We start from the raw sequence: 24,171 nt of genomic DNA on the forward strand, positions 1-24,171 counted from the left end.
CGGAAAGCCCTCCATGGCTATTGCCAATCTGGAATTATTTCTCTGTAGCCACGAGAAATCATTGACCTGAAAAGGGATGATCAAAGAGTGGGGTTCACTTCCAAAAAGATGGACAGAAAGATCTCGTCCCTTGACAATGCAGTCGGCCATTTGATCCACTATAGAGTACACTTGGGGTGCCCCTCCCACAGATAGATGTATCCAATGTATGGGATCTCCCTCCTGAGCCAAAAGGGCAGTGAGGAGGGTCTCTCCCGCCATAATATAGAGGATTAGTGGCAAGTTTGGGTCATATCTTTTTAAGGCAGCGTTATCAATGGCATGTTGAACGTTTGTCAATGTGTCTCTATGTATAGGGGTTCAAGTCACTGTTGAGGCTAGGTTAAGGCCTTTTAATAGGTCAAAAAGAGGGATAAGAGAAGCTGTGGTTATAGGAATCCAGGGCCTCATCCAATTGATTTCCCCCAGCAGTTTCTGGAGCTGTGGTAGTGTATACACATCCTGAATACATAACTGGGGCTTAACAGGGGAGACAACAGCTAATGTTAAAGTAGTCCCCAAAATTTTAAAAGGTGCTACCTGTTGAACTTTATATAGCAAAGAAAGGCACCTTTTAAAGAGGTCATCTAATTTGTGGGAACAAGTGGCCCCCAAGATAATATCATCCATATATATGTAAAAGAGTATGTCAGATTCCTCTCAGCTTGTTGCTGGCATTCCTCTTTATACAAAGCACACCACTTAATATAAAGGGGGCCAGGGAGAACCGCCCAGGCAAGAGCCCTCCAATCTGCGGCGGTGCACGGATGGTGAGCAAGTCCCTGGAGGATGGTCTCAGTCCAAGGAGCATTGGGGCCGTCCTCAAGAACGGCCTTCTTTAATTCCTTAAGGTCACCTGGCTCCCAAGGGTACCAGGGGCAGAGCGGTTACCTCTGGGATTAACATTGACCAGAAATAGCTGACATGGGTTAGGTTGTGGGTAGAACAATGGATTCTCTTGGGGTTGGCAGCCAATGGGAGAGCATGAGTCCTTATATGGGAGAGGAGCCGAAACCCCTGCTCATTGGTATGGAGGAGGGGGGCTGATGATGATTTGAAAGGGTTAGAAGAGGAACTAGTACCAGGAAGTGGTGGGTACAAAGGAGTCGTGGATTTGGGAGGCCAGGGGGCGGCATCAAAAGGGTCGAGGGCGCCATTGCCATGATTCTCATCCAGCTCTTTATGGCTTTCTTGTCCTGCCGGCGTGGACTCAGCCTGAGGAAGGGGATCAGAATCTCCCCAGGAAGGGGCTCCCGACCGGTGGTTTCCCTGTCTTTTAAGTTCTTGGCAGCTGGCTTTGATGGCCGAGGAGGGAAGCAACTCTTAAGGGCTGCTAAAGTGGGGAAGGTCCCCAGAGGGGGGATATCACCCCGAATAACTTGGGCTTTGTGTATGAATTGCTCCACCCTGTCCCAAGTTTCCCAGTCAAACAAATTACTTGCAGGCAGCCACGGGGCGACCTTAACTAAGGTCTCCCAGGTTTTGATGCTTGGCTGTCAGAGAGCTCTGGCCTCTACTTCGGAGGAGGACCCTAAGGGATTCAAGAGAGGGATCAGGCTTGGAAGAAGAATGTCCCATATTTTATGGGATTACACTTACCCATAGTCCGATTAACTCATCAGCGAAGTTCCTTGTTTCTCACACGGGGCACCAGTTGTTGCTCTTCAGCAATAAAAAGGCAGGGGGACAAGCAGGACCAGCCTGTTATCCCTGGGGCTGAGCGAGAGGGCAAGTGTTGGCGGCTTGGACACCCTCCCTTGAGATCCAGAGAAAAACAAAACCACACCAAGCCAGGAGATGTGTCAGCCTCAAGAGCGCAGCAAAACTCAGCTTTATTCCATCAGAGGCTTAGTTATATAGGGGAAGATAAGGAAGTAACAGAAACCGATGGGAATTGATTATCTCATCTGTCACTAGGGTCTTTAGGCAGGTTTCGAGTTAGGTGGGGAGGTGGAGTTAGAGCCAAGAGCACGCACGCAGGAGGCTAGTTAGGCCACGAATGCAGAAGTAACGAGGGAGGTTGGAAACCTCCAGCCTGCGGCCGCCTCATGATCACAAGCCCAAAAAAGGCAAAAGGTCCCAACAAAATGGTATTTCTACTTTTAGTTTTTTGAGGAACCTCCATATTGCTTTCCACAGTGGTTGAACTAGCTTATATTCCCACCAGCAGTGTAGGAGGGTTCCCCTTTCTCCCTTTCTCTGCATCCTTGCCAGCATTTGTAGTTCTTAGTCTTTTCAATGTTGGCCATCCTTACTGGTGTGAGGTGGTATCTCATTGTGGTTTTAATTTTCATTTCCCTGATGATTAGTGATGTGGAGCATCTTTTCATGTGTCTGTTGGCCATCTGAATTTCTTCTTTGGAGAACTGTCTCTTCATATCCTTTGTCCATTTGTTAATCAGGTTATTTGCTTTTTGTTTGTTGAGGCATGTGAGTTCTTTACACATTTTAGATGTTAACCCCTTGTCAGATATGTCATTTACAAATATATTCTCCCATACTGTAGGATGCCTTTTTGTTCTGTTGATGGTGTCCTTTGCCATACAGAAACTTTTTAGTTTGATGTAGTCCTATGAGTTCATTTTTGCTTTTGTTTCCCTTGCTTGAGGAGATGCATTCAGGAAGAAGTTGCTCATGCTTATATTCAGGAGATTTTTGCCTATGTTGTCTTCTAAGAGTTTGATGGTTTCATGACTTACATTCAAGTCTTTGATCCATTTTGAGCTTACTTTTGTGTATGGGGTTAAACAATAATCCAGTTTCATTCTCTTGCATGTAGCTGTCCAGTTTTACCAACACCAGCTGTTGAAAAGGCTGTCATTTCCCCATTGTATGTCCATGGCTCCTTTATCATATATTAATTGACCATATGTGGTTGGGTTTATATCAGGGCTCTCTAGTCTGTTCCATTGGTCTATGGGTCTGTTCTTGTGCCAGTACCAAATTGTCTTGATTACTGAGGCTTTGTTGTAGAGCTTGAAGTTGGGGAGCATAATACCCCCAGCTTTATTTTTCCTTCTTAGAATTGCTTTGGCTATTTGAGGTCTTTTGTGGTTCCATATGAATTTTAGAATGATTTTCTCTAGTTGGTTGAAGAATGCTGTTGATATTTTGATAGGAATTGCATTGAATCTGTAGATTGCTTTTTAGGTAGGATGGTCATTTTGACAATATTAATTCTTCCTATCCATGAGCACGGGATGTGTTTCCATTTATTTGTATCTTCCTTAATTTCTCTCACGAGTGTCTTGCAGTGTTCAGAGTATAGGTCTTTCACTTCCTTGGTTAGGTTTATTCCTAGGTATTTAATTCTTTTTGTTGCAACTGTGAATGGAATTGTTTTCCTGATTTCTCTCTCTGCTAGTTCATTGTTAGTGTTTAGGAATGCTGCAGATTTCTGTGTATCAATTTTGTATCCTGCAAATTTGCTGAATTCAGATATTATATCTAGTAGTTTTGGAGTGAACTCTTTAGGGTTTTTTATGTACAATATCATGTCATCTGCAAACAGGGACAGTTTGACTTCTTCCTTGCCAATCTGGATACCTTTTATTTCTTTGTGTTGTCTGATTGCTGTGGCTAGGACCTCCACAACTATGTTGAATAGTACTATGTTGAATAGAAGTGGGGAGAGTGGGCATCCTTGTCTTGTTTCCGATCTTAGAGGAAAAGCTGAAAGCTTCTTGCTGTTAAGTATAATGTTGGCTGTGGATTTTTCATATATGGCCTTTATTATGTTGAGATAATTGCCCACCGTGCCCATTTTGTTGAGAGTTTTTATCATGAATGGATGTTGAATTTTGTCAAATGATTTTTCAGCATCTGTGGATCTGCTCATATGGTTTTTGTCCTTTTTGTTGATGTGGTGGATGATGTTGATGGATTTTTGATTGTTGTACTATCTTTGAATCCCTGGAATAAATCCTACTTGATCATGATGGATGATCTTTTTGGTGTATTTTTGTATTCAGTTTACTATTTTTTGTTGGATATTTTTGCTTCTATGTTCATCAGGGATATTGGTCTGCAATTTTCTTTTTTTGTGGTGTCTTTGCCTGGTTTTGGTATTAGAGTGATGCTGGCCTCATAGAATGAGTTTGGAAGTATTCCCTCTTCTTCTACTTTTTGGAAAACTTTAAGGAGGGTGTATATTAGGTCTTCACTAAATGTTTGATAAAATTCAGTGGTGAAGCCATCTGGTACAGGAATTTTATTCTTAGGTAGTTTTTTTGATAACCATTTCAATTTCGTTGCTGGAAATTGGTCTTTTCAGATTTTCTGTTTCTTCCTTGGTCAGCTTTGGAAGGTTGTATTTTTCTAGAAAGTTGTCCATTTCTTCTAGATTATCCAGTTTGTTAGCATATAATTTTTCATAGTGTTTTCTAATAATTCTTTGTATTTCTGTGGTGTCTGTAGTGATTTTTCCTTTCTCATTTCTGATTCTATTTATGTGTGTAGACTCTCCTTTATTCTTGATAAGTCTGGCTAGGCGTTTTATCTTTTTTGTTTATTTTCTTGAAGAACCATCTCTTGCTTTCATTGATTCTTTCTATTGTTTGATTCTTCTCAATTTTATTTATTTCTTCTCTAATCTTCATTATGTCCCTCCTTCTACTGATTTTGGGCCTCATTTGTTCTTCTTTTTCTAGTTTCATTAATTATCAGTTTAGCTGCTCATATGGGATTGTTCTTGTTTCCTGAGGTAGGCCTGTATTGCAGTATACTTTGCTCTTAACACAGCCATGGCTGTGTCCCACAGATTTTGTGATGTTGAATTATTGTTGTCATTTGTCTCCAAATATTGCTTGACCTCTATTTTTATTTGGTCATTGATCCGTTGGTTATTTAGGAGCATGTTGTGAAGCCTGCATGTATTTGTGGGATTTTTCATTATCTTTGTGTAATTTATTTCTTGTTTCATACCTTTGTGGTCTGAGAAGCTGGTTGGTGCAATTTCAATCTTTTTGAATTTAATGAAACTCTTTTTGTGGCCTAGTATATGATCTATTCTTGAAAATGTTCCATGTGCACTTGAGAAGAATGTGTATCCTGCTGCTTTTGGGTGTAGAGTTCTGTAGATGTCTGTTAGGTCCATGTGTTTGAATGTGTTGTTCAGTGCCTCTGTGTCCTTACTTATTTTCTGTCTGGTTGATCTGTCCTTCAGAGTGAGTGGAGTGTTGAAGTCTCCTAGAATGAATGCATTGCCTTCTATTTCCCCTTTTAATTCAGTTAGTATTTGTTTCACATATATAGGTGCTCCTGTGTTGGGCATATAGATATTTATAATGGTTATATCTTCTTGTTGGATTGACCCCTTTATCATTATTTAATGTCCTTCTTTGTCTCTTGTGACTTTCTGTGTTTTGAAGACTATTTTGTCTGATACAAGTATGGCAGCTCCTGCTTTTTTCTATTAGTTGCATGAAATATCTTTTTCCATCCCTCCACTTTTAGTCTGTGTATATCTTTGGGTTAAAAGTGAGTCTCTTCTAGGCAGCATATAGATGTGTCTTGTTTTTTTTATCCATTCAGTGACTCTATGTCTTTTGATTGGTGCATTCAGTCCTTTTACATTTAGGGTGATTATCGATAGGTATGTACTTATTGACATTGTAGGCATTAGATTCATGGTTACCAAAGGATCAGGGTTAACTTCCTTACTATCTAAGAGTCTAACTTAACTCACTTAATATTCTGTTACAAACACAATCTAAAGGTTCTTTTCTTTTTCTCCTCCTTTTTTTTCCTCCTCCATTCTTAATATATTAGGTATCATATTCTGTACTCTTTGTCTATCCCTTGATTGACTTTGGGGATAGTTATTTAATTTTGCATTTGCATAGTAATTAGCTGTTCTAGTTACTGTACTGTGATTTTATTACCTCTGGTGACATCTATTAAACCTTAGGAACACTTCCATCTATAGCAGTCCCTCCAAAATACACCATAGAGATGGTTTGTGGGAGAAAAATTTTCTCAGCTTTTGCTTGTCTGGAAATTGTTTAATCCCTCCTTCAAATTTAAATGATAATCTTGCCAGATAAAGTAATCTTGGTTTGAGTCCCTTCAGCTTCATTGCATTAAATACATCATGCCACTCCCTTCTGGCCTGTAAGGTTTCTGCTGAGAAGTCTGATGATAGCCTGATGGGCTTTCCATTGTATGTGATCTTATTTCTCTCTCTGGCTGCTTTTTAGTAGTCTGTCCTTATCCTTGATCTTTGCCATTTTAATCACTATATGTCTTGGTGTTGTCTTCCATGGGTCCCTTGTGTTGGGAGATCTATGGATCTCCATGGCCTGAGAGACTATCTCCTTCCCCAGATTGGAGAAGTTTTTAGCAATTACGCCCTCAAAGACACTTTTTATCCCTTTTTCTCTCTCTTCTTCTTCTGGCACCTGTATAGTGTGAATATTGTTCCATTTGGATTGGTCACACAGTTTTCTCAATATTCTTTCATTCTTAGAGATCCTTTTTTCTGTCTGTGCCTCAGCTTCTTTGTATTCCTCTTCTCTAGTTTCTATTTCATTTATTGTCTCCTCCACCATACCTAATGTGCTTTTAATACCCTCCGTTATGCTCTTCAACGATTGGATCCCCGACCAGAATTCATTCCTGAGTTCTTGAATATCTTTCCATACCTCCATGAGCATGTTAATGATTTTTACTTTGAACTCCCTTTCTGGAAGATTCATGAGGTCCATGTCATCTTTCTCAGGAGTTATATTAATTTTACTCTGAACTGTCTTTGCATCCCTGGAATAAATCCTACTTGATCATGATGGATGATCTTTTTGTGACTTTTACCTTTGTTGTTTCATATTTGTATATGGCGCCCTCTATTGTCTAAAAGCTCTACTCTCTGGAGCTCCTCAGTCCCTGAAGCAATGTCGGGGGTCGCAGGGGTGTGGTATTGGTGCCTGGGGGGAGGAAAGAGCTGTTTCCTGCTTCCTGGCTGCTATGCCTGTTTCCACTGCCTGAACCAGTGGGCCGGGCACACAGATATAACCCTCTATGCCTTGCATTTGTAGTTGCTGTAGACAGATCTTCCCTCTGGCTGGCCTAATGTCAGGGTAGGTTTTGCTGGTTTGCAAACCAGGTGGGGCTGCCCAGGAGAAAGGCACAGTAGGCTACCTATCATGGAGGGGGTCCTTGCAGCTCTGTAGCCAGCTAGGGAGCTGGAGCACCTCAAAATCGTGAAAGCTCCCGACCTGCTGGGCAGAGTGCACCTATTTTGCCTACTTGTCCTTTGTCCTGAGCAGTAAGCTCTGTGCAATCCTTGCCTCTTTAGTAGACCTCTTGCTAAGGGTTTCCTTGTTAGGAAGTCTCTCAGACTGCCTGCCTTTCTTTTGTCCCAGAGCATCCAGATATCCCTGCTTTCCACAAGCAGCTGGAATCTCAGTCTCTCCAGGAATTCTGCCTGTGTTAGCTTTCCAATCCCCTAATGACGAGAGTATCATGAAAGCACGATGAAATGTAGGTTTGTGCTCCCAGAGCAGATCTCCCGAGCTAGGTATTCAGGAGTCCCAGGCCTCCACTCCTAACCCACTCCATTTCTCTTCCTCCTGCTGGTGAGCTGGGTTGGGGGAAGGGCTTGGGTTCCTCTGGGCCACAGCTTTGGTATGTTACCCTGTTCCATGAGGTCTGCTCTTTTCTCCAGGTGTATACAGTCTGGTGCAGCCCTTTTTCCTATTGCTCTTTCAGGATTAGTTGTATTAATTATATTTTTGTTTTATATGTGGTTTTAGGAGGCAGCATCTGTCTCACCTCTCACACCACCATCTTTATCCTTCTCTTTCATTTCTTAATACATTAAAAATTATGTTGAAAAAATGAATAAATATATAACGAATGTTCAAGAAATATCTGTTGAATTAATGAGTATCAATTGAGTTTTGGAGTACTAGTGGAAACCTGTTTGGCCGAGGACCAAATGCTGTCAGGTTTCAGAGAGAAAGAGCATGAGGAACCTACATAGGGAAGACAATTTGGATAAGACCCTTTGGAATTTCAAGATACCTCAGGATGGAAGCCCAGTGTGAGACTCAACTATAGTATCAAGTTGGATTTATATAGGTGTCAAAGTTGGCTGCAAATTAAGTGCAAGAGAACAGAAAGAAGGAGCAATTATTTCCAATCAAGGTATCAGAGATGAACTTATAGAGACAATGCTAAAATTTAGCTTTTGAAAAATATATATGATCTTTGTGGGCAAAGAAGCATGGAGGGCTCTGCAATGGGAAGCTCTATGACAGTCCACAGCATGGAGATGTGAAAGTGAAAAGCTTGATTTGGGAAAGACAAAATGTTCATAGTAACTGAAACTCGTTAGTAGGACATGCATAGTGCTAGCTCTAAATACGTGTTTAGGCCAGGTTTTGAGGGAATTTGGCTGCCATCTGAAGACTTTGGTTTGTACTATATGGTCTGGAAGAAAGGTTTAATAAAAAATGCCATGTAGGAAACACTGATACTACCCCTTCAATATTTATTCCCTCCCCCATCTCTACTGCCCTTTGTAACCAGATCCCAATTTTATTAAAAGAATCCATCTCTCACGAGATTCAGGGGAAAATGAAGCCATTTCCAGTTCCAAAGGTAGATAGTTAGCTTAAGCCAAGCATGCTGATCTGTATACCCTTTGCACTGCAACAGCTGACTCTTTCTGGGCTATATGTGACAAATACACATAAACAATATCATAATTAATTTTCCAGCATATGCAAGAGGCATACACAAAGCAGAAATGTTGTCACCAGTGGTACATAAGTCCATTTTTGTCACATAGAGGAAAATGTCTGCAGTAATTTCAGTTTCTCATTAAGCCAAATGCAGGGGTCATACATGCACTTTTCAATTATGGGCTAGCATTAATAGTCACTGGCTTCGTTCTTCAGTTATTTTTAGTTATGAGTTAAAATGGGGTCCCATATATTCTTTCCCTGAAGGGTCTCAACAATCTGGAAAGGATTAGCCACACTCTAATTTAAGAATAGAGACAGATGAATCCTCCTATGTGCATTTAGTGGTATGAATCACTGGGGACATTTACTAAGTCACTATTTAAGATGATCCAGAACAGGTGCCTACAGCTGTTTTAGGAATAAGTACTGTGGTGGCCATGAAAATGCTCTGCTCAGATCTCCAGTGGCAGGGAGCGGGTATGTAACTGGCAGGCAGCCCCAGCTGGTATGCTCTGGCGTTCTTGGTGCCAAGGCCGTGCTGCCTGGGGGCTTCTCCTGGCCAGTGGTTAAGTACAGTGCAGCTACTGAGTCAGGCCCGGTCCTGGGAGACAGGCACTCTTCTGTGCTTGGCTTTGGCCCAAGGGCTCCCCTCTGACCTTGACAGAACTTTCTGAGAATGCACTGCAGTATAAGCCTTTCCTTCCTTTGTTCCCTCCTTCACAAGGGTTAGGCCTACCTTGCCATCTGATGCCTCTCCAGCCTTCTCTGGGTTCCTCTCCATTTTCTTTCCCAGGTGTTATCTTAATTAATCACTTGCACATCTGATCCTATTTTGGCTTCTGCCTCTTGGAGGACCTAGGCTAACATAAGTTCTGTTATAGTTGTATCTTATAACATTAAAGCATTCAAGTGTATTTATTAAAACTTTGCTTTTGTGGGAGTGAAGAGCCAAGCCATTAACTTGAGAGTATTTATGAAAGCCTCATCCACTGCACTTTTCATTCTTTAGTACATTTATGATAACCTTTGTTCAAATTATAGCAAGGTCTGTTTCTAAGGGCAGGTTTCTGCATGCCTATTTATTTAAGGCAATGAAGCTGGATTTGCTGTTTTTCTTGAAAGGTAACCAGTCCTAATTCAGAGTTAGAAAAGCTTTTGTATCCTCCTTTGGCATATTTGTGCAATTAACCTGGGCCTGTATTTTCTTTTTGGATCATAACTGTGTGGAACATATGTGGTAGGAGCCAGTAAGACTCCAATTACAGAGATTTCTTGGAACATACCACTGTCACTTCAGAGATATCCATGCTGAAACCTTTTTCCTCCAGTGAGGAATAAGAGGGAGTCTTCTTATATTTCTAAATTGCCCCTCTCTCCAGGTCAGACATAAAGTTTGGTTTTATACTGAAGATGTCAGTTGTCTAGTGGGGCTAACTTGGCCCAAGGCTGAGATGTTTTTCCTCTGGCTCTGAAATATCAGACCCATTGAGTAGGCACACAACAGATCAAATTTCCTATAATTGCCCCCACACCAGTGTGGTTTTTATATCTTCATGCACAAATCCATAAGAGTTGCAGTGCCAAGAGAGGCTAGTGTAAGGGCAATGGGAGTCATGGAAGGCGAAATCCCTGCAGTGTCAAAGTTTCTGGTTCAGTGAGACCAGCAACAATATTTTTTCCTGCAAATGCAAAAAGAATTCTTTCCAAATTGATTTATTCCAGAGTTACTGTGACATCAGAGTCTTCCTTCTCAAGGCTTTCCATTTTATATCCAGACTTGTGATCCAATGTGTTCTTTTCAATTTTTAGTGAGGTTGAATGGCAATCATGCAGCTTAGTGGGGGGAAGAAGGGACATAGAGTGAGAATCCAAGAGTAATAGTCTAAGTTTCCCACTACTGTCTATACATCTGTCCTGATGGATGTCAATATATATAAGACCAAAACTATCGCTGTGCAAATTTAGCCAACTGCTTCTAAATCAATTTTCTCCATATGAACTTGGTTCCAAATTCCATCTGTTACAGGATCTATCAGGCCACAGACAGGGTCCCAGAAGCTAGGATATGAAAGTACAGAGTCATGTCTCCATTCAGTACCTTTGTTGGAGGCCATACAACTACTGGGATGCACCCTCTCTACTCCCTGGTCATAGAGACACTTCGAAGGGGGGAAACTGCCAGATTCACTGTGAAGTGTACCTTCAAAGTTTGAGGAGAGAAATTCAAAACTTGTGAGTTTCCATTAGATCCATGACTGAATTTCCATTAGGTCGTTTCCACAAGTCAGAATCTGTGGTCAGGACTTAATATTTGAGAAAGTAGCTGTTGACTGACAGGGATGAAACTCAAGTCTGTCTCACTGCTCTCAGGATGCCATGTGTAATTTTACCTCTGCCTTCAATTATCTGCGTGGTTTGCTCCATCATTTCCTTCAAGAATCTGCTCAAATATCACCTTATCAGGGAGGCTCTCCAGGACCTCCCTACATAATAGCAAACTTACCCATTGTCCAGTTCCTACCCCAGAGCACTCTCTTCTCCATTCTTACTTTGTTTCATATTTCCTTCATAGTATGTGTCAGACCTAATATATGTTTATTTGTTCATTTTTATGTTCAAACTGGAACATAAGCACTGTGAGGACAGGTGCTTCATTGTTTTTTGTGTATTTCCAGACCCTGTCACAGTACCTAGCATTGTAATAGGTGTTCAAATGATGGCTAGATTGAAAGAGGATGTCCAAATGTGGGATGTACCTCTTACAGAAGCCAACATTTCATAATGATGTCATCAATGTTTAAGAAACATTTCTATGAACATTTCTTAAAGGATGGCAGATAAAACAAGAAGGATTTTAATTTAACTTGGGAAAGTATTTCTTTAGTGGCTTCATCTAGTTTTGTGATAAAAGAAAAATTTTAATCTGGATGAGGCCACAGACCCTGACTACCTTAATCTCCTATCTCACAGAAACCATGCATTCAGTGGAGCAAGTGTGAGCGCTGGAGAAAATGGCTTCTGTACTTCTTTCATCAAAGTATTATGTATCTAATGGAAGGGCATCTTTCTGTTTTAAATTTCAATTCCTTCTGTGCAGTCCAATTATATATAGAAAGTACATTTGCACAGATTATAAAGGTGTATTGTTATTCCTCCTAGGAAAAAGCAAACTGCTATTCTAATGACTATTCCTGTTTCTCCCAGGAATAGCTCAGGGAATCTGTATGTTTGAGGAGTGGGCATATTTCAGAACATTAAGTAAGTGACCCATATGTATTGACTTATGGTCCCAACTTCATTTTGAGTTACAGCCAAGACCTCCACCAAGCCAATGGGATCATCAGGGGACCATCTATTCCCAGAGTACCTCCTGTGTACCTTACAATATTAATTTTTTTCCCAATTTGTCCCCTATGCTTAGTCAAGAGAAATCCAGATTTGAATCTTCTCTAAGATGAGTTCTTTTGCATTGAGAAAGGGAAAAAGCAGCAGCCCGTGACCCAGGGACTTGTCTGACACTCACCACTAGGCCATGTTGTTCTCCTGTTCCATGTAAACAGTTTCTCAGAGCATGAACATCAGACAGAGTCAGTCTGAGAGAATGATAAAGCGAGATAATGACAGAATCTCTGGGCAGCCATAAAATACCAAACAGCCATCTCTCTCATTTACAATCTCTTTCTTGTCTTAAATGCTGTCTTTTAAAAAAAAAATTACAGCTTTATGATTGCTTTAGTCAGCCTGCCTTACAGATGAGATTTACTGAGATCATCATACAATTGCCCCCTGCTTCTTGACAGCATCTAACCCAGAACAAAGCCTTGCTTCCCCAGATCCTTCCCAAATTATCCACCCAAAGCCCATCTCCTATAAAAGGTTTTCTAACACCTTTTTGCTGAGATGCCCGCAGTTCCCTGTGGTGTGTGTTTTTCCCTAGCCATAGTGAGTAAATAAATCCAGCTAGGCCAACTATATGTGTGTTCCTGGTGATTTTTGACTGGAGGGCATTAGTCATATCATTTATTATCCCTGAGGATGTCCTCTTCCCCATCCCATTAAAGCCCTTCTTTACCCAGTACCAGAGAGCCTCTTGGCTTAATCTAAGGGTTGCTCCAACACTACTGACACAGTGGGTGGACTTTTATGCTTTATGTTTCCTATGAGGACCTGAGATCCAGTTTGTTCCTGGTTTTGTTGCCAGTAAACAAGTTCATAGTGCCAGTTGTCTTGTGATTAAATATCTTAAAAGCCTTAATTAAAGCATTTTGTTTCCTTTGTAAGTTTGGCTTCAAGGCTGCACTGTCAGCAAGGATAGGAGAAATTGTTAAAAAAAAAAATGCTGGAGTTGCCTCTCCCACCTGTGTTTACCTTGATGGAGGGTGAGGGAAGAATTTATGACCTCGTTTCAGATGATTGGCACTTGTTTAAAGCACAAACCCTTCACTGATAACAGGGGTGAGGGAAGAATTCATGACCTTTTTTGGATTCTTGGCACTGGTTTAAGACACAGACCCTTCACGATAATGGAACTAAGCGTAGGTATTGGGCCCTGGACTGTAGGCTGCGGTAAGGTCGAGGGAAGTCTTCTCTCTGCCCGAGGGACCTCTTCTGGATCGCTTGGTTGCTTTCTATTGTACATGATCATTCTGCCCTCCCCCTTCCACCCTCTTGGCACTACCCCAGATCTTAAATTAGGCTAAATAATTTCGGCATTCTGAAAGTGAATTTTATGTCAAAATTTAGGCAGCTTATGGAAAGAAAATTCAATACCTACATGTACACATTTCATAAATAATTATATTTGAGCTCCTTTATAGTTCAGATGAACACAAGTAACATTTTAATGGCCACAGGGACACTTGTCTGAATTGACACAATCGTTGGCCTCTGATACTGTGATTACTGGTCAATATATGGCTTGTTTTTAATTTACCCACTCATTTATTCTGTTTATCTCTAAGAAAACAAATCTATGAAACCAAACATCCAACATGAGGATAGAACATTGACATGATTTAAATTACCCAAGCTTTCCTATCAAAGAAGTGCTGCTTCTTTATAACGTTCAACTATATGAGAATCTAAATGCTTAAGTAGCATTTCTTTAGCTTTCTTGAATTAGATGTGCAGTTTGTGTCTGTCTGTGTGGTGAGGATCGCCCCACATCCCTTCTCTAATACACTAGGAAGATTGACTCCAATGATGTGGGTCAAAGAAAGAAGTCCTTTTCAACCAGGGATCCAAAGGCCTTAAAAGAATAAAGAACATAGGAGGGAAGTCATCTTGGAAACAGTGCTAGGGTGTGTTACTTTTGTCAGCAAAAATAGGTAACTTCTAAGGACATATCTGATTACCTAAGATATGTGCTAAACACATATATTAGGTGAGGTTGTGGTATCAGGTAGGGACATTGGTTTAGGGACTAAGTATATCAAAGATTGATTTTATAAAGAGGAGGTAGGAAGGATTTCCAATAAATGCAGTTGTTGAAGATTAGCTGTAAAGCCAATACCTCTGGTTGGCCTTAAGAGTTAGACAACAGAAGAAAGTAAACTAATGAGAAGGAAGAGCCCCTGAGAGGCTGGGAATAGCAGGACACAAGAAATCTGGGAGCATGAAGATTTCCACTAAATAGTTGACTGTTTCTCTAATATATAGGGGAAAAATAGCTGAAACCAGATTATAAATGATGTTTAGGTAATGTGGCAAAGAACATACCATGGAGACTGACAGAACTCCTGACACCACCTGGCCTAAGACTAAAACTTACTAAAATTGTCAAATGAATAGGCGCGCAGGAAAGCTTACAGCCCATTATGGTCTTGAAATGTTTTCCGGAGTAGGGACGAATATAGACCTTCTTGGGAAGGAACACTAGTTGGCAATCCTCATGCACTGCCCTGTTGGTGTTCATTTGCTCAACAAATATTGAAAACCTGCTAGCCAGTAAGCTTCTTCTGCAGACATATGGTGAGACGAGAGGCAGCCTTTGCCTTTTGTGGAACACCTGTAGAAGCGAGGGAAGGGCAAGTGTGTTTGAACAGCTGGGAGATACTCCGTGTGGCTAGAACTAGAGAGTACTGGTCATATGATGAGCCTGCACACCACAAGTGGATGCACATACATGAGGGCCTTATAAGCCATTTCAAGGAGTTTTCCTGGGACTGTATCTTAGTATGAAGCCACTGAAGGATTTTTATTTGAGTTTATTAAAAATTTTTCAAAGTAATACATGCACAAGGTAAAAAATTAAATAGCACAGGACTCAAAATGAAACACGATTTCCCACCACACCCTTTTAAGCCCCGGTCCCATTCCCTAGTGGTGATGCATTTAACAATTTCTATTTTTTAGATCTTCTCTTAACTAACTTCCTAACATTAAATAATATGTTTGAACAATAATTTCTTGACTTATCAACTTTAGACATCTTTAATAATTCCCCATTACAAAAGATAAGGATTTAACTTACACTGTCCCCACCTTTCCTTTGCCTATCCTCTCCCCAATTTTTTGATAGGTATGTCATTTTTCACACTCTTACTGGCTTCATTTACAGCTTGGAACAGGATACACATCCTCTAGTTTCTTCATTACCTGTGGACTTCATATAACTTTTCATCCCCATTTTCACTATGTAAATAGCCCTATTCTTCTTTCCCTCAACTAATCCCCAGCCTCTTTCTGCTCTTTTTTTCCTTAATTTGTCAGGATTGATTACTTTCCATTTCAGTTCTGAATAAAAAATTAAGCCTTTCATGTTTTGTCTGTAGGCTCATCAGAACATCGAATGCCGATAAATAGCTTTTATATTATTTTGGCTACATAAATATTACTGAGAGCCAAATAGAAGTTAGCATATTTCCTTTCATGTATATCCAATGTCATGATGCCTGTGCTGCTTGAAAGAAACTATACCCACCACCAATGTCAAATTGGGTCTCTTCTTACATCCCACAAGTATTTTCTGTTGTTTTGTAATTGGACCTGAATTTCTTGACATATTTTTGTTTTCTTTTCCTTTTTGTTGACTAAAGAACATATGTCCTCCATGTCCTCATATATTCCAGCTTCTCCATGATACTACCTATGGCACAGAATGCGTATTCTTCCCAGAGAGCCCGAGACTGCACTCTGGGAGAGGGGAAAGGGGTTGCCAGGTAACTGCCACTCTAGAGTGAGACATCCTGGGTGAGGGCCATTGTTTCTGGACTGCATTTCTTCCTCTTTCTGATTTTCTTGCCATTTCACTGGAGAACCTCAAGGTACTTCCTCAGTAAGGGTGCAAAGGAGGTAGGCTTTCTGGGATCCTGCTTGTCAGAGAAGGTCTTCATTTTGACTTTGCTCTTGACAGTTTGGCTTGCTATGGAATCCTGGGTACAAGCATTTGCCATACATGAAGACATGGCCCCATAGGCTCCTAGCATTCAGTGTCATTGATGAAAAATCTGCTTGAAGTCAATTTCTCACCTTTTTAGTTGAGCCCTTTATGATGACCTCATTTTATTTTCTCTCTGGGCACTTTTAATGTCTTCCCTCTATCCTTAAATACTCCAAAATTTCACAAGATTGTGTCTAGATACAGGTTACATCAGAGGCCCCCAATCTCAAGACTTAGTTCTTTCTGGTCTTCAATCCTTTATCTTTTAGTTCTTTACCTATATTTCATATGTTCTCTTTCAGAAGCTCCTAATGGGTAGATGTTGATCGTCTTTGTCTCTTTCTTCATATTTTCTGCTGTTTCTCCTTGCTTTGTATCTGGGAGGTTTCTCTAGCCTCTATTTCCTAGCCTGTCTACTGAATATTTTTGGCAGTCTTATTTCACTTTCAGTGGGCTTTTTATTCTCAGAGTTTTCCCCTTCTTTGTGTTCATCTTACAAATATACTTCAAATCTCTCTGAAGATATAGTAAGATTTTTTCCATGTTAACTTTGTTTTCCTCTGGAGTTTTTGTGTGTTTTCAAATCTCCTAATTCTAATTGGTTACTTTTCTTACATGCTTCTCCCCTGGTTCCCTCCCTCCTCACCCTGATGCCCAGTGTCTAGGGGATTCCTAGCTGACCATTTGCTTTTAAGAATCAATATATAACTGTTGACTTTTATAGGAGTTGGTGTGGGTTTCTTCTGCCATTGTAGGGTTCAGTCTTTTTCTCTAATAAGCCTCTTCTGTGACTGGAAGCACATGAGTACTTGGAGGAGGGGTTTCAACTGTCAGAGAGTTAGCTGATAGGCTGGGGGTGGGGAGTCACTTATTTCCACAAAAAAGAGAAATGCTGTTCTGAAGCACCAACTCCTACCTCTCCACGGGCAATTTACTTAACTCCTTTATACAAACAGCAACAATGACAACAGATTTTAAACTGGTACCAATAGTAGACTGCCTATGTTCTGTGCACAAGGATTGGGGTAGAATGCGATGGGGTTAATTTTATAGCTAGAATAATTCTCTATGTAGATAGACTTTTCATATGCCCAAGTCTCTTTGGGGTGTGCTGTTTGGATCAGCTTATATTCTGCCTGAAAGACACCTTCACTGTTCCATCCACTATCATGCTTCATCCAGTTTCTCTCCTCCAGAAATGTGTTGAGATCTTCGTTTATAACCAAATCCATTCAGTTGTCTTTGCTGAGATGTGTCAATTCTCTTTTGTATTTCTTGACTTCAGTTTCAGTGGGGCCTGGGAAGGGAGGGGAAGTAAACTTATATGTTCAGTTCATCATCTTAAATTCAAAGTCCCACTGCAAGCTTTTAGACAGGGGGGTGACACGGATAGCTTTATGTTTTTAGAAGGTCCCCAGGGCTATACTGCTTAAGTAGATTAAAGAGGGCCAGAATGCATGCAAATATTGTTCTAAACACCTGAGGTTCTAGTGTCCATTGTGAGAACATGCAATGTCTGGGACCTCTGGGAGTCAGGCACTTGACCAAAATAACCCATCACTCAAAATCCAGTAAGCTAGTAGAACACTTTCTTGGGGCCCTAGACAGAATGAAGAAAACCGGAATAACCTGGAACCTGAAAGACTTGGATTGCACTAAAGGCACCACTGTCTTTTAAGAAGCACTTCAGGAGCCTGCCTCAAATTCTTCCCCGCAGCTGGCATTTGGAATAAACAAAGGGACTTTTTGTTTCTGATAAAATTAGATGAAGATTAAGTACAGGTAGCCAAGGTACTGGCAAGCGGGAACATAAAGGTCCTTCTGTTGGCTGCGTGGTGTCTTCATTTACTCATGCATTTGCTTATTCAAAGCACTTCAGTTACTAACACCCATTCTGTGATCAGAACACCTGGGTTCGAATCCCACCTCTACCACTTATTAGTAATGTAGCCTTAGTCAACTTACTTGAGCCACATAAAATTCAGTTCACTCATTCCTAAAATGGGAGCAATGAATCTCCATCTCATAAGATTATTGTGAAGATTAAATGGAATAATCTATATAAAGGAACCAGTACAATACTTAGCACATTCAACAACCCACTACTTGATAGCAATTATTTTAAATGTTGAATGAATAGTCAACATGTTTATTTAAAGCACCTAGATGACAGATACTCATAAAGTAAGGGAAATAATTCTAGGACTGAGAAATGACATGCTAAAAGAATCCAAAGAAAAACATTATCTAGGTCAAATCTCATTGTCTGTGTATCCACTCACTTCCCAACAAAGCAAATAAAATAGTGTATTAAAACTACATGAAAAGCAGTAACCTAACAGAGAACTGGCTGGATGTATCTTAGAGCCCCAACTCTAGTTAAAACTACAAAGAAATGGGAGGTTCTGAATAAGATTAGAAAAAATTTAAGAACAACTTTGAATGTGTTGCAATTAAATTAAATTTGGGTCAGTTATAGCCAGGTATCTTGTTCCAAAGTAAAGATTTCTATGTGTGTGTGTGTAGTTTATCTGCCAAACTGGTAAGTAACTCTTGATAGTGATAGAAATCTGTCACTGTGGAAATGTAAACACCACCCCCAAGCCTGATGCTCACTGTCTGCTAAAGACAAAACACCCTTGTGGCATTGTTCTGGTTTTTCAAGTAATGCCCACTCTTGATTTAATTAAAGAAGGAGTCTCAACCGAAAGGTGGAATTGAATAAAGAGATCAAACCCCAAGTTGCTTTTAAAACTCTGTTGCGAATTTAAAGCAAAGTGCCAGAGTGCTTTCAGAGGCTGGTGTATACAGTGTCGGATGGGAGGGGGTACATTACACTGTATCTGTCAATGCCCCCCAAAAGTAAGGGCTAGCTCTAGAATGATACTGCGTTAGTGAGATAATAGTAATGGCCGCTGCCATTTTGTCAACACCTAACTGCCAAGTTCTGTTCTAAATACATTTAGAAGTATTAAAATTTAATCCTCACAATAATCCCATGAAATAGATCTTATTTTATAGAAGAGGAAATTGAGACAGAGGGAAGTTCAGGAATTTGCCTGGAGTTATACAACTGAAGGGGAAAGAACCAGGCTTTGACCCAGGAATTCTCCTGAGAGAGATGATGCTAGTAGCCTCTAGGCTCTGGGAAGGGAATGGGAAGTACTAAGCTCACTGCGCTGTGGACCAGCATGAAATGTGTGTCCCTTAGGTGCGCACTGTGCACATGCTGCATTCCCAGACCTCTTCAGTATGATCAGTCTGAGGTTCACGACAGCCCTGTGAGCTGGGAATTTTTATTCTCATCTCATGCATAGAGAAATGGGAGTACAGAGATAAAATGACTTTCTGAAGAGCTGACCCTGGCTACAGGCTGTTTCTGGTGCACCAGATTGCTTTGTAAGCTTTTTAAAAACTACCTAAGACCCAAAATACAGGAGTCATCAAGGAGCTGTCTGGCTATCCTGTTAAATTTGTATTTCAGTTGAGTTCTATGGTCAGATTTTTGGAAAAACTTATCAAAATTAAAAGCCTAGAGAGTTCTCAGAGTGTCAGCATGAGAACTACTCTCTATGGGCAATGGCTGATGATGATGAACTTCTGGCCTAGAAGCAGATGCCAAAGCTCTCAGAACTGGGCTCACATAGGCTCTGGAGGGAATCTGACAGCTGAGGCCAGAGGAACAAGACTCATAAATAGAAGGCCTGCTCCTGAGCAGTCCTGACCCCGCTTTCTGCTGTGTGCTTAACCCACTTCCTAGAGGCAGAGGCAGGTAATAAGGTACAGGGGCAGTAAGCCAAGAAGGCAAGGCTAGAACCCTAAGAGACAGAGGTCGAGGAGTGAATCCCCATCTCTGCCTACCTCCCCAAACCTCTCTACCTGCCACCTCGCTGGGCACTCCTTACATCTGTGTGAGGAGGTATAATTTCATAATATTTTCCTTCCATTCAGGCAGATAGGCCAGGCTGGTAGCCACTTCCTTCTGGATAGGCCAGGCCCAGGCCTCAAAGAATGGAGCCAGATTCTTCTGCACTTGGTGGGAGAACATCTTCACCCACAGATTCATTTTGTCAACGTTGTCTGTGGGCAGGTTGGTCTGGTTCCTGTACTCGGTGAAGAGACGGATGAACGGCTCCCAACCAAAAGCCTCTTGTAGCTGGAAAGAGAAAACAGCGGCAGGATGAGGCATCTAGTCTATGAAAAGCCCCAACAAACACTATAATAGATCAACTTAATGTATTCAAGCCCCTAACAACGCTGGTTCCACATCTGTCACAGCCCCTCTCTCCTGTTTGGCCTGCGTTATGTTGTGAACAGTGTTGCTCACAACATACTACCCTGAGGAGGGGCCTCCGAGTGAGCACAGCATTCAGCACAACGTAGCCCTCAGTGAATTACGGCTGTGGTGGTAATTATCAGAGTTTACCACCAGTCATTCACGTATCTCACGAGATCACGGAAGTGGCGATACATACTACGCAAGGATTTAAAATGGGCTGAAGTGAAAAAAGTCCTTCTCTCATAGTTGCAAAGTTAAACCCCAATAATTGAGGAACTCCTACCCCTATCCTGACAAACTTCTCATTAATTAGAGGTCTATGTCAATTTGCAAGGGTACTAAAATGGACTTTAGGAAAAAAAGAGTCTGATAGAAGCAGAAGAGTACGTGTAGTCTAGGTAGCCAGAATTACCAGTAAGGCATAATTTCAGAAAAGGGCAGCCATCCTGCGGGGTTATGGGGGCTGGGGAGTAAGAGGCATTTAACCAGTTCCCCAGAACAACCTCAGGGAACTTTTGTCCCTGGGCTGAAGTGGTCCCAGAGACAAAGTGGAGTCTCTTGGTGGTTTCGCGATCATTCTCGTGGCAGTGGGAATGAAGAGAGGGATCTGAGCAGGTGGGAGAACCAGAACAGAGCGGGCCTGGCCTGAGGTGGAGCCCAGAATCCAAAGTGACAAAGGTCTCCGCAGTGAGCTGGGAGCTGGCCCAGGGGCTGGGGGAGAGGACTGGGGAGCTGAGCGGTAATTCAAAGGTCACCTCCAGGCCCAGGCCAGTGAGCATTCCTGGGTTGCTTATAAGGTAGAAACTGAGGCATGGCCAAGTCATACTGAGAAGATAGTGTTCATCTAAGGAAAATAATAGGTCCTACCCCATATATTGTGTATGTGGGAGTGGGGAGGGGTGTTTGATTTTGGATAGCTATTAAATAGCATAGGTTGGCTTCACTCTCAGGCGTGTGGGTCAAAGCCAGCTGTAGGAACTATATTTATCATTCTACATGTGCCTCTGCTGGGTGTCCACCTTTCTCAGTGCTTTCTGTCTACTTTTGTGAATCTCTTCAAAATCATGGGTAGGGCTCAGGCAGTTAAGTCTACTTCAAGGTCCTGCAAAGTGGTGCACTGACGGGCACATCCACCAGGTCTGTCACAGGTGGGCTTGGTGAAGGTCTCCCAAGGCCTAGCATGAGGCATATGTGTGGCAGGCGGTCTCCCAGGGCACTTGAGTATCTCAGGCCTAACAATGCTGCTCAGAGGCCCCCACAGTACCTGTAAATACGTTTCCAGTGCAGTCCACGCATTCCAGTTTTTCACATTGGGACCCTTGCCCAAGTAGATTCTGACTCTTTTCTCCCGAACTGGGGGCCACAGAGCAATATTGGCACGGCCTCGAGGAATGCCCAGGACGGTTTCATGCACGTAAACACACCACAGGTTGCAGGTGGCCTCGGTGGTGTGCGGTGGGAATTCCCACTCCTGCCTCTGCTGGTTGCGGCCAAGCTCATGGACAGGGCCCCACAGCCCCTTGGTTCTGATGAGTTTCTCATTGATGAGCTCCTGCACAGATTCCAGATGGCACATGATAGGATACCCTGCATGCATCCAGCCTGGAAAACACCGGAGGGAGGAACAGAGGATTAGAGTGCTCCCACCCACCTTACAACATCCTCTTCTCATCTCCCAAGTATACCCAGTGATTTCCAAACCCTCCAAACGCTCAGAAGGGCAATCCAAACCAACCCTTCTGGGCTCCCTCCTCATCCTCCCACCCTAAAATAACGTCTGCATCTTCACTCTGACCTGAGTGAGTGTGGCTTCCGGACGGCGGGAGAGGAGCAGGTTACAAACAGCCATTTGTGTTACTATGCGATTTTTCTATTTTTTTGAGATTGCCCTGTCTGTGTGAACTTGTGTCATTGCATTCTCTTCTCAAAATCAAAGACTCTTTGCGGGTGGCTCCCTTTCATCATTTAGACCTGGAGTTGCCCACATCAATGCCACTATATTGTGATCATCTATGTGAGCCAAAAACACTAGGTCTAAAGAAATTTTCGTTGTTCTTTGATTTCAATATACCCTGATTTTTCAGGTTTCTTGACACACTGGCAAAGACCTCTTTACGCAGTGTCTTCTTAAAGTTGTTAAATTCTGCCCCCAACTACTGTGACCTTGTGGAGGCCCTCCACCATTTTTACCTGCTCTGTGGAGCCCCCAGTAGACATCCGTGAAAGCTCACCACTTCGCACTATTCCCACCATGTGACGGTATCTCTTGACATTTTGACTTGAATTGTTACATATTCTAACATACTGTGTTCATAGAGCTCCACGGCCTTTTTTGTGGCACATAATCTTGTCCTACTTCCTCATATCATCAAGCTATCACTTCTGTCTTCCTCCATCTTTATAGAAGATACAAACAATGTTACTTAACCATCCCATAATGGTTGAGACATTTAGGCAGATTTCAGTTTTTGGAGGGAAGATGGCTGAGTCTATTTTCCATAAATATTTTCTTTTTTTACTTAAATAGCAAGAATTGTATCTCTTACGTCTTGCTAGAAAAACACTTCACCCAGCTGGCTGCCCAGTGCATGGCTGTGCAGAGGCAGGCAGGCAGGCCCTTGGGGGCAGCGCGCGTGCACCGCGTACCCACCCACTGAGATCTGCACGTCGGCGACGATCCTCTGAGGCAGGCGCAGGGGGAAGGGCTCGGCCCCCAGCCGGGCCACAGCCCGCATCACGTCGTCCCAGAGGCGGAGCAGCGGCTCGGGCTCCTCCAGGGCCCGCAGGTTTGCAGTTGGCACCGTCAGGATGACGTTGTCTGTGGCCAGCTCTCCCCAGGGACCCGGATTCTCCTGGACCCGCCTCTTCCACTCCTCCTGGGATGTCTCCCCTGGAAGAGAGGCCGTGGGCTTCATACTCACTTTCCCAAGTCCCTCCTGGTAAGACATACCACCTGAGCCCCAGGAGGAGAACTTCAGGTCACGAACAGCCACCCCCCCCTCTGTCCTTCTATGAAGTCCCCGTGGACGTCGTTCGGACTTTACCTCCTTGGCCCCAGAGCTGAACCTAAGGCCGCTTACCGTCTTCCCCTCCACCAGGCCGAATTAATTTCTCTCTCCCTACCCCGCAGGGCTCCTCACCCCCCGCCCCCGTCCCCTCGGGGCTCCCTCTGGGGTTCCCACTCACCCAGCTTGTAGTATGGAGCATGCACGGCCCCTTTCACAGTGACAGGCACGGAACCCAGTTTGCTGCTCTGAGGCACAATGATGTAGAGGAGGCCGCCCCACAGGCAGGTGATGGATTTCGTGGGCTTGTCCAAGCAGCACCGGTTAATCACGAGTGGGCCTCGGAACAGCTTGCTGGCCCTGGTCAGGTCATCAGTGTGGCAGCCAATCTGTACCTGAGCAGAGATACCCCCCCAGAGTCACCTCTGGGTGTGTGTGGGTGGCAGGGGAGATCACCCAGGAGGTGTGGGCAGGAAGGGTCGCTGGGCCAGGCTGCCGTGCAAGTCGCCTTCCCACTATTAATGAACAGTGTGTGCTAAGCCCATGAAATTATATCATGAAAACTATATGAAATTAAGCTATGTGGACCGAATGTGTGTAAACACCCTTCCAGGGGAGGCAAACAGCTCCACGAAGGGTGGTGCTGAGACGCTGATGTGAAGGGCACCCAGAGTAACCCACAGGCTGATTCTGGGGAGGGCTGACTCCCACTGAGGGACCCTGGGGGCCTCTGTCTGACAGAATCCTAGGCTGCCTATTTCACGGTGGTGATTCTGTAATGGG

The 24,171-nt window shown here is 42.7% G+C and overlaps 1 protein-coding gene and 1 long non-coding RNA gene across 4 annotated transcripts in view; one reads left to right on the top strand and one right to left on the bottom strand.

Annotated features, from left to right (window-relative positions):
* LOC130684320 (uncharacterized) overlaps nucleotides 1-24,171 on the top strand; it is a 115,492-nt gene that overhangs the window by 81,626 nt on the left and 9,695 nt on the right. The window lies entirely within an intron of this gene.
* Nucleotides 14,915-24,171, bottom strand: part of TCAF1 (TRPM8 channel associated factor 1) — a 38,717-nt gene continuing 29,460 nt past the window's right edge. For 2 of the 3 annotated variants that reach the window (XM_036926155.2, XM_036926154.2), the window contains exons 5-9: nucleotides 23,570-23,783; nucleotides 23,034-23,273; nucleotides 21,648-21,985; nucleotides 20,010-20,260; nucleotides 14,915-17,401 (exon numbers count right to left, since the gene is read on the bottom strand). In XM_036926155.2, the coding sequence (XP_036782050.2) occupies nucleotides 17,392-17,401; nucleotides 20,010-20,260; nucleotides 21,648-21,985; nucleotides 23,034-23,273; nucleotides 23,570-23,783 (1,053 nt within the window). In that variant the 3' untranslated portion in view covers nucleotides 14,915-17,391. Of the gene's footprint in view, nucleotides 17,402-19,983; nucleotides 20,261-21,647; nucleotides 21,986-23,033; nucleotides 23,274-23,569; nucleotides 23,784-24,171 lie in introns of all 3 variants that reach the window. The other variant, XM_057504852.1, reaches the window with a different exon arrangement.

The sequence above is a fragment of the Manis pentadactyla genome, chromosome 7 (genome assembly GCF_030020395.1).
Source record: "Manis pentadactyla isolate mManPen7 chromosome 7, mManPen7.hap1, whole genome shotgun sequence".
NCBI lineage: Eukaryota > Metazoa > Chordata > Mammalia > Pholidota > Manidae > Manis > Manis pentadactyla.